This window comes from Nyctibius grandis, chromosome 1 (assembly GCF_013368605.1).
Source record: "Nyctibius grandis isolate bNycGra1 chromosome 1, bNycGra1.pri, whole genome shotgun sequence".
Taxonomy (NCBI): Eukaryota; Metazoa; Chordata; class Aves; order Nyctibiiformes; family Nyctibiidae; genus Nyctibius; species Nyctibius grandis.
Genome location: NC_090658.1, coordinates 22,729,486 through 22,744,291, shown reverse-complemented (window position 1 = coordinate 22,744,291; position 14,806 = coordinate 22,729,486). Strand labels below are relative to the sequence as shown.

The 14,806-nt window shown below is 35.9% G+C and overlaps 1 protein-coding gene across 1 annotated transcript in view; it reads left to right on the top strand.

Annotated features, from left to right (window-relative positions):
• The window catches only part of SPATA17 (spermatogenesis associated 17), a 93,910-nt gene that overhangs the window by 35,325 nt on the left and 43,779 nt on the right, over positions 1 to 14,806 (top strand). Inside the window, 1 exon segment of the mRNA XM_068414674.1 lies at positions 2,350 to 2,473. Coding sequence (XP_068270775.1) covers positions 2,350 to 2,473 — 124 coding nt within the window.

Below are 14,806 nucleotides of genomic sequence, written 5' to 3'. Positions count from 1 at the left end.
ACAAGGAGTTTCCAAATAAAAATGCTTATGTACACATGGCAGTGACTCTGAAATCTGCACCTTAAGGACAAAGAAAGGTCACCAGTCTCTCCAACTCCTACTTCTTTGTCAAAAATGGACACAGTTAATGAGGTTTGTTTGGTACAGCACAAATTCTCAGACACAGATAGAGATCCTTTCAATGGAAACAAATTTGTTTGGCTTTACCAGGTTACTTAGCGATTAATAATAGCCTGGAGATGCAGGTCAGAAAGGTCATCGTCCCTGCTTGCCAACACAATCTAAAATGTGCAGCTAGTCCAGTTCTGCAGGCTTTGAGGCCCCGAAATGCTATGCATAAAGTAAAACAGGCTATTTTCCAACTTCTTTTTTCATATTAATAAGCAATTTTCAAGAGAAGGGTGGCAAAATGGGGGCCATGCCACTCTAAGTAATTCATTTATTTTGCAATTTAATCTTATGTTGGAAAAAAATTACACTGCTGCAAAAGCATAGCATGGTGATTTTTAAACGTCAGTGTGCTTCATAAGTAACCTTGTATGAAATATTGTATTAGAGCCTTTAACAGTAAACTGCAACAAAAAAATATTTCCAGAGATTGAAAGAGACCTATAAATCTTTTCTGATCTTTAATTTGTTTCCTTTTCATTCTGTTTTTTTCTTTTACATTTGAAATAAAACATGTTTAATTACTTAATATTCTACTTATTTTAGTTGATAAAAACTTGAAAGATAGCATGAAACAAATAAAAATTCTACATTGCAACTTGTATTTAAGAATGTGATTTCATAGTGTTCGTATTTATAAAGCAATTATTGCTCTTTCACATATTTTGATGAAGTAATTTAACATTAGGATAATTAAAATATTAAGAATAAGTCTGAGTCACAATCTTAAAAACTCTTTCAGGAGCAATATGACTTTTCCATGGGATTATTCATATCAGCAAACTTATTCATGTGCATATTTTGACAGGATTTGACTCTTGTCCTAGAGTGTCTTATTTAGTACTCATTGAAACAACTGAGAGTATTAATGTGGACCTCTCTAAATAATCTATTTTGCTGGAATATTTGAATTATCCAGATACGTGAATAGTATTCTTTTATTTCCTTTTTATTTTATCATATACACACATGCTTAAAAAAATAGAGACTAGAATTTACTCAATTAATGTTTAAACAATCTAAATGCTTCACTGAATATGCTTGGTGTCTTTGGCATACAGGTTAATTTGAACTAGCCATTTCTTAATAACAAAAATAACAAATGTTAATCAATCTAACCTTTTTTAACTGGGTCAAAAAAATCTATACACATGCACCATGCACAATAGCACAGAATTTTGTTTCTTATAGAACATTAATTCACTCCATTGCTTGCATAATTTATGGCAAGCCTGGCTCTATGAAAAAAATCCACTGAGGAGAAAGTCTATGCCCGTTTTCTGTTAAAGTTTTCCTATAAAGATTCAATTAAAATCATGAGTTTTCTCCAATCTTTGAGAGCTGGTATTAGGTACAGTTCCTTATTTCTTTTATGATGAAAGAATTTTCTATGACCTATTGACACACAGACCCACCCATTTAGATGACACTATGTGTTTGCAAACCTCTGTCCTGCAGTGGCTCAAGAGGCAGTTACATTCCTGTTTCTTGTGATGGCCTGTACCATTGCTATCAGACCACAGGAGAAAAGTGACCTGTGCAAGAAACCTAATGCTATGGAAACTCCTCTTAAGGACATTGCACGCATAAACGGTTACATCCAATTCTTCTTTATGCCTACATTCTCAACCTTACAAAAGGCTCAAGGATCTAGGAGTGAATGTCAGCTCTTATCCTGTGTCTACTGTCCTCTCTTGTTCCATAAGGTCTCCCCTGTTTGCAGATCAGAAGGAGGTGTTGCAAGGCAGTAGCTGAAACATAAGTGAACAAGTTTTATTTCGAAACCATTTGAAGGAAAATCAGTAAATTATAGTAACTTCTGCTTAGAGAAATTAAAACTAAAATGTCTCTTAAAGACAAAAAAAAAGGACATCTATGAATGCTATTTCATCAAGCTATAAAAATATGTAGGTTGACATATTCTTCAAAAGAGTAAGCAATATGAAATAATATACTGTTCATAGTTTTTATCATTTTAATCCTATTCCTTCACAGTAGTATCCACATAGAATCCTGCTGCTGTGGAACTGAGTGAACTGTAATTTTGCATTCCAGTGGTGTCACTATACTGCTAATACATAATAGCAGAACACTGTGAAGCTATAAAAGGGTTAAAGTAAAATAAAACATTAGCACATCTTTTTAAGTTGTAATATAATTGGCAGACTTATTGTATTGCAGGAGTGAACTCCAAGAGTACGCAGAAATGAAGGAAAATGAAGAGAAAAGGAAAGACCTAGAAAAGAAAGAAAAGGAAAAGAAATACCAAGCCCGAAAGATGCATTACCTCCTTAGCACTGAGCAGGTTGGTATACCTGTCCCTGACAGCTCATGCAAACCACTTGGGCCCCCAGCCTGACAGAGATAAACTAGCAGGCTGAATGGGACATGACTTGTTGAAAAGATATCACAAAGACACTACTTCGAGTTCAATTTAGTGCTTTTCTATAAGCAAGAGCAGGTACCATGACTATACTGTGACAGCGGCTTCATAGAGGCAGCATCAGCACTGCTGGCAGAAAGAGTCCAAGTCAGCAGTTTGATCTGCCACTGTGATAACACAACATGAAGGGCATAACCTCGCTTTAAAAACTCATTTTGACTGGCTTATTGTTGTGTTGTTGCACTTGTCAAGAACTAACAAGTTATTAAGCTGAGAAGGGATTTCATTTTTTTTTCCTTTTTTTTTAATTGAGCTAATGCTTGGATTGGTGCTGTGTTCTGCTTTTTTTTTGGGACAGATTGTAAATGCAGGTTTTCAGCTAAAGCTTTTCCTAGAACTGCCTGAATCAGCTTATTTAGCATGATTGTTTTCACATAGAAATGCCTCATAAATTTTCACAGAATCACAGAATCACACAGAATCACAGAATGTTAGGGATTGGAAGGGACCTCGAAAGATCATCTAGTCCAATCCCCCTGCCGGGGCAGGATTGCCTAGACCATAACACACAGGAACACGTCCAGGCGGGTTTTGAATGTCTCCAGAGAAGGAGACTCCACAACCTCTCTGGGCAGCCTGTTCCAGTGTTCAGTCACCCTCACCGTAAAGAAGTTTTTCCTCATATTTAAGTGGAACCTCCTGTGTTCCAGCTTGCACCCATTGCCCCTTGTCCTGTCAAGGGATGTCACTGAGAAGAGCCTGGCTCCATCCTCATGACACTTGCCCTTTACATATTTATAAACATTAATGAGGTCACCCCTCAGTCTCCTCTTCTCCAAACTAAAGAGACCCAGCTCCCTCAGCCTCTCCTCATAAGGGAGATGTTCCACTCCCTTAATCATCTTCGTGGCTCTGCGCTGGACTCTCTCTAGCAGTTCCCTGTCCTTCTTGAACTGAGGGGCCCAGAACAGGACACAATACTCCAGATACGGCTTTTTTTTTTTAAATGTTTACTGATTAATTTGTTTTGTATTGATAAAAATGGTATATATTTTCCAAGCTTTGTTATATAAGCTGCTTTACAGACAGGTGAATATGGCAGTAGATATATCTTATCCAAAACTGATATGTTTGGTAAAGCTTGTGAGTTTGCCTTTTTTAGTCCCCTTTTGTGAACTTTTAAAAAAAAAAAAAGATTTTGTGTTCATAAATGTTTGGTGACTGGTTATTCTTCATATGAATAAGAAATTAATGTGCAATCAATGTATGCTAGTATGAACTAAGTGCTTGCTTTTCATAGGTTGTTAATGATAAATTGAATGTAAGAACTGTTAATCTTAAAGAACACAGGAAAAATACTGTGACACTTAGTGACAGAATATTTAATCTTTCCCTCTGGGAATTATTTGTAAGCTATCCAATAAATAGAAATATAGTTTAATTAACTGGATATCAGTTATGAAAACTCAATTTGTAAATCAAATAATTTAAGTAATTTTGTTTTTTTAAAAAAAGCATAGTAAAATATTAGAAAAAATAGCATAAAATTTTTCTGAATGGCTTTTAGACAGGGGAGCTGTTTAGTAACTGAAACTAGCTCACAATAATTGATTTGTCCAGGTGTAGATCTAGAATATTAAGAATAATCTGTACAATGTTTTTGTATTGTTTTAAACTGTAGAAAATTGGGAATTCTTGTTTTGAACAGAACAATTTATGTAAACAAATGCATAAACATTAATATGTTTACCTGGAGGACAAAAATTGTCTGGTTAGAGTCATTGAGTGACCTGTGGTCTAAAAAGATTTTAGTAAACTTAGTTCACTTCTGGTGATACTGGCTTAGCAGACTGTAACACATTTTTAAGCAGTGGCAAGTAGTGCCTTCTATCATCAGCCATCCACCTGGAGGACTGCCGGTAGAGAGCAGCAGTAACTATTACGTTCTGATGAATTTGGGTCTCTAATTTTACAGAATCAGAATTTAGCTAGCAGTGTTTTGCAGAACAAAAATATGCTTGGTTTTGCTTGCTGAGATGGTTTGTGAATGCTGGGACTCAGAGCTCATAGAATTTTTCCTTTATCACAGAACTGTGCTCCAAGAACCATCTTCCTTTTCAGGCAGTATTTTGAACCATGAATTAAAGTAAATCAATGCAACACCTACAGACAACCAAAAAACCAGCAAAAATATATCTAAAGTAAATTACTTATCGCAATCGAAGTCTATATTCCACAATTGCACATAGTTATGGAATTTGATATCTTGCTAAGATACAAGGCCAATTATTTCAGTGCAGAGTTTACTGGTTTGATGCTCTGTGTCTGACAGTTTACCCTCTATATGCCTGGACTTCTGACGTGACTACAGCTGAATCTTGCTGTCTTCAAAGGATAGTTAATTGGATTACTAAGCAAGGCCCATTCATAGACAGTAGAACCAGGCAGCAAAAATCAACACTTTTGAGTGAGTTAAGGAAAAAATATTACTTGTAAACAGGGCGCATAGCAAATGAAAAGAGGAAGTTGATGAACTGGACTTATTGTAGAGTTGTGTATTAACTAAAGCTCAATGAGTTGGAGAGATAATCTGCTAAAGTTTGCTGTGATCTCCTCCCTTTCATGCCATACATAACGAGGTGCAATGGTGGAGCTGAGCCACTTCATGCATTAAGGCTGCAGATGTTCAGGCAAGTTATATGGACAACATTCCAAATTCTGTATTTGCAGTAATTGTTTCAAATATATGGTGTAGTTTTGAATTTTTTGTTTTACTACGGGCAAAAATGATCAGAAAATGGTATTTACTTATTGACAGAAAGGAATTAAAGAGTTGTTGCTCCTCAGTTTTAGTAAACAAAGGCATGTCAAGTTCCATTTTCCCCTCCTTACAAGCCGAAGCCCAGAAATCCATCTCAGAAGTGTGTTACAGGTTAAACAGGGAGATGATCAAACATCATAGTATTGCATAATGTAGCAGATGATACAGTGATTCTTTCTGGTCTTAAAGTCTATGAATCCTTTATTGATTGCAGAATTTGCTCTTCTTATTCCACTGTTTATATATATAAGGTTGTGCCCCTTCCTAATTGCTGGCATTATTTTACATTTCAAAAAGTAAAACTTAAGAATGCTAGTGTCATGAATGTACAGTGGTGTCTAGTATTTATACAATAGCATGACATATAATGAAGTCAACATGGTTTGTCTTTTTCATGAATTAACTTGCTATTCAAGCATTTATTTCTTCCATAAACTGTTATCTTTATTAAAAAAAAAAAAGAGAATGAAATGGATATCAAACTCTGAATTAGTCTGCATTATTTGTTGTTACTGGTACCAGGTATATACACATAGTCTTATATAGACAGATGTGAGCTTGCTTAGATTACTTTCCAAACCGATCTGGACCTATAACATGGGGCTGAACCCAAACTAATTAGCCCTGTTGAGAGCCACGGTATATTAGCTCAAGAATTAATGCAGTTACACAGCTTCTGGTCAGGTCAAAATATGGAAAGAATAAGTGTGTGTGAATGCTTTAAACTCAGAAACAAGGAGTTTGGTCTGCCTACAAAATATTATATAGGCATATCTACATTTAAGTTGTTTTGTCTGCAGTTCCCCACCTTTTTGTGGGGGGGAGGCATGTGTATTGAATACCATTGCTATGAAATTGACATTCAGGGAAATCATTGGATGATAAAAACTGTATGGTATTGTACTATACTTTACAATTTTCCTATATTTTTTTCAAACAGTTGACTGGCTGTATTTTGCCATAGAAACTTACCCAAATATGACTATTTCCCATCACTACTTGTAGAAATGCATTGCATTTACTCAAACATTTTAATCCACATAAGAACTAAGCAGTTCGTTTGAATAAAAGAATGTTACTACTTTAGCAAAGAAGTTTAAAGAACAGAAAGTTAAACAAGTTAGGATGTTTGCATAATCGATAACTACTAACAGTAATAATGTTAATTTGCTGTTATTAATAATAATTTATATTAATAATATAACTATTGACTGTCTTTCTGTGAAAGTACAATGTTATGCTTCCTGCCAACTTCAAAACACAGTTTTTTGCTTTACTAAAACACAGCTACATATTTTTTTTCTGTAGTACCAGATATATGGTACTATGGTACTATATATCCACGATACACAATTATAACCCTATTTGTAGGCATAAGAGTGGGCTTGAAAAGAAGAAAGTAAATTTTTATTTGATTTAAATTAAGTTAGTTGCCAAATAATGTCTGGAGCTTCATGATTATGAAATATCGAGCTTTTAATCGACTTGCTATATATGCCAGTAGTATCAATAACTAGTCAAGTAACATCTTACATACATGAGCTGCTTTTGTTTGAAGCAAATTTCTCCTACATGATTCCCGTAATTATGAAAAAGCCCCCAACAGTCGAGTCCATGCCCTTCTTACCACATGACGAATTTTGTTCTCTGCTCCACCTCCTGTTTGCTTGTTGCAAGAGATTCCGGTGTAAAATACAGCAAGAAATAAAGCTGTGAGGTGGCAACTGTGGTGCTTCCAAACTAAATTCCACTTTAAAAATAAGACTCTCTGTATTTCAGATTTTAAAATTTATATATATAGATATAACAATGTTTTCCTTGTCTGTTTTTACCTTAACGGTTTGATAAATTCTGACTTCATGATGAACATGATAAAAATTGCAGTACATATTTAACAGGCCTTTGCCTTTGTTAAGAATATTTCTTGCCATTTCTTATTGGTAACACAATAGAAATAATAGTGCAGATGTATTTTTTCATTGTTTTTATCTGTTTTGTCATGAACTGCATAGTAAGTTCTTATTGAGACATGGAACTTACAATAAGTTTTTCTTACTAGTACATCATCACGGTATGCTATTTCCACTACAGTGGTGATGATCCTTTTTTCAGTTGTCATTAATAAGTAAACTACTTATTGTGTTTTTATATTATAAACATGTTTACCTATGTAGATTATCCTTCTATATCCCTGTAGTTCTCCTTTATGCATTAACAAAATTCACTATAATTGAATAGGTTCTTACTTCTGCTCTTTGTCATATTTGCAAGGCCAACATTCATAGAAAAGGGCCATCCTTCGCAAAGTGCTGACAAGCCGCCTTTAAAGTCAATGAAAGATAGAATCACTGAATACATTGATGGCACTTTGTAGAAGCGGATATGAAGGGCCCACATTTGTTGGAACATGTGGTTGCATGATTCCCGTCACTGGTATTTCCAACCTTCCAACAAATTTTGCAGTTGGTCTTTGTCTTACACTGATGATTAGAATTAGGTGTATAACAGACTAAATCCAAAGATCCAGTATCAAGCTAGAATGCAGACCTGTGTTGTTTAAGCATCTGCTGACAGAGCAAGCAGCAATGCTGAGGTTAGTCTGTGAGTGGGAGCAAGTGTGTCAGCTGCTGCTAGCACTACTGTTGCTACCCAGGTGGAGGACCTGCAAGTCCACAGGGTGGTGGGGGCAGAAGGCAGAGGTAAATGAAAGGAACCAGAGCAGAAGAAGTGGTGGAAGGAGCAGAGTGATGTGTGTCTTGTAAAGTCATTGAGATCAGGAAAAGAATCCTATGGAAAGAGTCTTCAGAGTGCTACAGCTGAAAAAGTCTTTTCCTGTTACAGTTTTTCCTGTCACTGAGAAAAGGATTGGAGAATCAACAAATCTTTTCCCTTTACTCTATAGTTTTTTTCCCATATAGCAAACAGTACTGGCTGAGGTAAAACAGAATTTTAATTCTCTTTTGTCCAACTTTCCTCTGTTTCTAAACAGATAAACCATATTTACCTTTTGTCAGAGAAAATGAATGTATGACTAGTCCAGAAAGCAAAAGTTCTTTGTGGTATAATGTGTACGAAAGCTTGAGAGCTTTGTCATGCAATTGCAAAACATATTTTGACATTATTGAGAATATGATGTTACATGAGTCACTTAAGCTTATCATTGCTCTAGCTGGTGGACTCAGTCCCAGCCTCATTTCTAAACCTGGACTTCCTGCTCTGTGATAAATCATGCTGAGATTAGATGAGCTAATGTCGGTCCTCTGTTCTGTGGGATCTTCTCTTCTATCTGAATGCTTTAACTGTTGAGACCCTGAGAAAAGTTAATAATGCAGTTGTGTGTGCATACTTACTCTTGATTTGTGTACAGAATCTTCTTTCTGTTGGGCCCTAATTAATTAGAAGATCCAATGTCAGACTGAAGGCTCACCTGACCCAGCGTCCTACCTTTGACAGTGACCAACAGTATGTGCCTAGGGAAGAGTGCTAAAATGGAGCAGTGGGGCAATGTAATGACATGCCAAGAATACTTTCCCAGTTTCCAGCCATTGGTAGTTGAAGGACTTGCAGATTTTTGTTGTAGTTTTCATTTTTGGATTATTAGGATGTTCACTTTTTGTCACTGTATTCCTCCAGTTCCTGCCTCTCTTAATACTCAGAGAAGGAATAACCTAAGCAGAGAGAGTGTGATAAGAGGTCTAGACCCACAATACTAACTAGCTCTCAAATTGTGCTTCCTTGGAAGACAAGACCATTCATTCTCCTTGCAGTATTGTTTTGCAGCATGCTCATTTCACAACATATACTGTCTCTGGTATTCCGTCACAGGAGAATATGCAACTGCAAAGTGCCTTATTCTTTCTCCACAATCTAGTGAGGTTCTGTGGATTGCCTCTTCCACTCCAAGAAACAGTACAGTCCATCACTTTCCAGCCCTCTTTACTAGGGTGACAATTTATCCTGATATCCTTTGGCAGTTTGTGAACAGATGCTGTTCATAAGCTCCTAGGTAATTTAGAGCTGCAAGAGAAGGACAAAGCCCACGTATAATAATAGGCCCTTTTTTTTTTTGTAAAAGTTACAAAATCTATGATATTTCTTTTAGTAACTGCCGGTAACAAGACATGAGTTATCTTTTTGAACTGCAGTAGTTCCTTCAGTTTTCAGTGCCTGCTCGAGGTGTCACCACCTCTCTGTTGAGTCAAGGCTAATGTGTTGAGACATGTGACTGGTATTTGCCCATATTTATTCCCATTGAACTAATGCATTGGAAAGGATTACTTGTAAGGATATAATAGCTGGTGCTATAAAATAAAGAAATATTTTTAATGGAACTAGTCTTGACTGAGATAACCCTTTTTCCAGGGTTATCTGGAGAGAAAACATGTGAGACAATAACTCTTTAATAGTTTAGCACTATAGAAAACAATTTCAAACAAAACCACTTAAGAATATTGTTCTGTGAGGAGGAATGAAATGTTAGCATCAAGTGAGTAACAGTGAAAAGTTCTAATTTCAGCAATGAAAACCGAGTTTTTCCATTCTTACTCTCTCTTCATAACACCCATACTCCAGAGCATTTCCACGTTAGGGTAATGGGAGTCATTTAGCAAACTTCTGTGGACTCTGGATTAGGGCTTTTGTGTTTGTGCTATAAAGATAGCAAAAACATGCCCCAAGGTTACTTTTCAGCTTTTGTTTTTCAGACCAGTTTCATTTTGATTTTCTGTAGTTATTGTAGAACTCAAACTTATATCACTTTTATCAATTGTATCAGTCATTGTATAATGATTGTCAGTTCATAGAGTAAAATAATTTAAATTCTAATTCTATTCAGTGCTAAGGTATTTTATGATTACAATTTTCCTGTCAACAGAGATGATAGCAATTAATAAACATTACACTGACTGTGTATGTCCCCTTTTTATGCTACTGGAAATCAGGAGTTAATCCTGTTGAAGTTACTGCACTTACATTAGGTATAAATATTCCAAGTGGGGAAGAAAAAAAAGTCACAAAATCCTTCCTGGAGCAGACTAATGAATATTCAGAAGACACAACTGATTAATATGCTTCTAACCTAATGTGCTGTCCTGTAAGAACTTGAAAAACAATTGGTCTAAAATGACACTGTTTGACACCCACTCTGCCTCTGGACACCTGGCAGTTTTATTCTTATAAAGGTGAGGACTCAGTGGATAAAGCTCTGGCCTTTGATCTTCAGATCCACAGTTTAAGAGACAAGGCTGCAAGTTTGGTCATTTGAGCTCAGTCCCGAGTGAACAGTCCACATCACAAAATGATTATACATAATTTGTTACTATTGGCAGTGTCTGTTCAGGAAAGGCCAAGGACTGAGCTAGCATGAAGAATGAATTAGCTCTCACCTTTTACATTTTATTTCCTCCCTCTTTACTGTTGTAATTTTATTATCCTGTCTCTAAAACATTCAGGGGATGAAATTATCATTCATTATAAGTACTAATACTTCCTGAAGACGAACTAAAATAGTTAATTCTTTTTTTAATGTAGGTGCCCCAACCACTGAACAGCCCCACCTATCCATGGGTGTTTAATATCCACTCATCACTTCTCTGCCAAGAAGTCAGATATTTCTGAGTACTTTCCAAAGCTTGTACCATAAAAAATCCCATTTAAATTAAAGAGGAGAGAATGAGCTTTCCTAGCTCTCAGGCAGGCTTGCAGCTACATTTAAATAGCATTAGTATATAAAGCACTTCATGCTACAGTGTTCTGTTTTATAAAATATTATTTCCAAAGGATTCTCAATTTACATGAAATCCTTCTTACAGTACTTGTGACAGATATGTTTGATCAGCAAGCTTTCTTTGTGTATTCACTTCCACACTGGAAGCCAAATGTATCAATCTATTCACAGGTATTCACTACAGGAAAATCATTCCCCTCTTGTGCCTCATGGGGCACTGTACACACAATCTCAGTTCACTTGAAAGGAATCTCAGTTAATGTTGCTTAATGTTTCTGTCAAAAAGAAGGACAAAGTAAGATAAACTGAAGGCAGCCAGTAACTGAGCTGTTTGTGATTCTGGAAGACATTGTACATGAACAAAGAAAAATGTTTATGTCTAGAAGGTTAGTTCCACTAGGTCTGAATTCCAAAAACGAGCTTAAAGTGATTTGCACACACAATCAAAAATCTTTAGTTCTCTTAGAATTTGAGTCCAGCTCTTGCCCTTTGGGATTGCTCATCCTGGGAACACTCAGGACTGTAATTCTGCTACTCGACACAGTATCACGGTGATGTAAAAAAGAAGGCAAGTACTGGAAGCCAACATATATCTCCAGAATCTACCTGATGCACACTCTGCCAAAACCGTTTAGTTAGAAAGTTTACAACTTCTGTAGATTTTCCAGTTTTGCTCATATCCTTTTCAATCAGCCTTTCTTTTTCTCTAAGAAAGGGTGGTTGTCTCCCTAAAGAGGGCAAGTACAATCAAAGCCAAAACTAAGATGTCAAGCCTGGTGATCTTCATGCCCAGAAAAGGGTAACTCTGTAGCTTAGGGAGCAATGGGAAGAGGATGGGGAAGTGCTATCTGCTGACACCATAACCTACCTCCTATAAGAAATAGATGGCTATGCACCATTTCAGATGTATTTCTCCCCAGTGCCACTGAAAAGTACTTCCTTCCCGTTCACTCTTCTCATAAGTCTCGTTCTAGTACCAGTGGTAAGTGAAAGTACTTCCAACAGACATCAATAATTCCTCCCTTTGCCCCACTTCCCAGAAAACAAGATATTCACATCCTATTTTTTAAAGATATTGAGGGAATGAACTTAAAATAGAACAAATTTAATAATTTTGAGTATGTTCTGCGACAGTATTGCAAACCTCTATTTTTCCTAAAGACTGCTTATTATAAAATCATTCCAGTTTGTTTGATAACTGGATAACTGTGCAAAGAAATGAGAAAAAGTTTAGACTGAAAAATCATCTGTCACTAGAAAGAGCTTAACACAATAGGATGAAAAGTTTGAGTGCTGTTTTGTGACTGATCCTATGCAAGCTCAGTTGTTTAAAGGCATATCCATGTAAGCATGGCAATATTTCTCAGAGCTTCTTCTAAATAGCTGGTTACTAGCCATGTCGCTCATACTAAGCATATGTTATTGTAGCATAGTGGCATCTCTGTATCTACCATGTATTACAGCATTTAGCATCTCTGCATGTAGCATTAGTCATTTAAAAATCCACTAGCTAGAAGGTAACTGTCTTTTTCAGCATCTGAATTGCATAATCTCTATTTGTGGATTTTTTCTAGACAACAAACTTCCTGCTCGACTCCCATGGGCAGGATTAATGGCAGAGTTTAAAGGACAAGCTGTGTGATCTATCAAAAGTGTACATGCTGAGATCTTAGAGAAACATGACCACGTTTTGTGTATTACTGTCAATTGGGGTGGCAAAAGGGTTGGATTGCTGCAGGGTCAGAAAACTGATAAGAGTGAGTAATATTTTGAATGTTGGCTTTGTGTGTGATGTGGTACACACATTTAAGAAAGACTTTATATTGCAAGGAAATTAAAATGTAGTGCAAATATCAACTAAATAGCTCACATGCAGAGCCACATTCACACACACTTGCACAGAGTGGAACTCCACTGACATTCCTGAAATTGTTACTGGGATAAATTTGGTTGATGTGTAGTACTCCGTCTCGTGTTTATACAAGTTTGATGTGATGTACGGTCTTGCTCAGGTAATTTTTGAGACTATTATATCAGAAGAAGTGCATGCTAAATAAGAGATAAGTGCATAAGAAGAGGGAGGTTAGGAATGGCATGGGAGAAGTCATGAAGATAAAATGCCGTACATTTCTCAACAGCAATCCTTCCTGTTGATTAAGAAGCAGCATTGATGGTATCCTTGCTTTAATGAGACTTCAAGATGAGTGATGTACACACCAATTCTTTTGTTTTTCAGCTCTTAGGCAAGTGAATAGTACAATGGTAAAGTTCTTTCATTAACTTTCACAGTTTATTCAATATCTAATGCTTTTGTTTAGTGTCTGACATATACTGTTAATTTGGGAATTGTGGCTTTCCAGCAATGGACATGATGAAAACTGTATATCTTCCCCAATCTGTTGCTTTCTTTATTTTACGTGGGTTTTTTGCTTCTAGTTTTTCTATTTCAAAAATCTCTTAATAAAATCTTAATGTTTTCTTTTTTTTTTATTACATCACTCTTTTCTACTCATTTCTGACTACCTTTACTAATCTGACTAAAATGGCTCTGTTCCTTCTTTATTCTTTCCTGTATACAATACTATGACAATTCATGAAACCTTCACCTCATTGTTTATTGGTCTCATTGAAGACTGCTTTGTTAAACATACTGCCACTTTTCGAGTTTTTAGTCACTGTCTAATCCTATGAGTTTACTACAGCAAATTGTTTAATAAATCTGTCAGAATATATGTCCATGAGGGAAGATTCACATGTAAGCACAATGCAACAGACATAAGAAGCAATGAAAAGAAATGAAATGTTACATGGTTTAGTTGCATATACGTATCTTTGGAGGAGTGAATGAATTCTCTATTTAGCAATTATTTTCTTAACAAAGGAAATTTCTGTATGATTTCCGTCTCTATCTATTAAGAAGAGGTTCTCCTGTCTTCTGATATATTGTAGATAACTTCTGGTGTTACAAATTCAAAGATACTAAATGGTATAATTACAAGGATTTTTCTCAATCTAGTGAGAAAAGGAGTGAATTTTGATTTTATTTTTTCTCCCAAAGCTAATCTTTTCCATTATGACAATGACAGTAGATGGAATTTTAATTTTAAAGATGTAATATCACACATATAAATAAGTGTTTTAAGGCTCTGAAAACTTCTCACAAGCATAAATAATTTTAGCCTGAAAATAACCCTGTGAAGTAAGGAAATACTGTCTGTGTGTTCACGTGCTGTTATTGAGACGTGGAAGAATAAAATCGCCTTCAGAGATTGTTCTTCAGACTAAGCTCTTTAATTCCCAGTTATACAGGGTGATTGTAGAAACAGGTGGGTTTTCAGAGATTCCTAGAATTTGTACATGATCCCATACTCACCCTAGCATTCTTGAAGAAAAAATGATAACAGTAATGGAATTTCCCATTCCTGTTTTAAATATAAATTTATTAAGTAAGTTAAAATGTATTTTTCTGCTTGTTTTGAATTCAGTTAGAAGTCAAATGAGAAGTCAGTAAGAGAACTTTGAATAGTCTGTCTCTGTTTTATGTCTTCATCGTAAGCGTATTGTTTCCCATGCCATCACTCACTCATTCAAGTTATTATCCCTGATGTAGTCAAGTCATCAAGAGCCTGCGTAAGAATTAGATTTGACAGAGTAAGCCTCAGTCAGAGAGAGAATCAATGAAAGGTGGATATATTTTTGGGATGCCTCT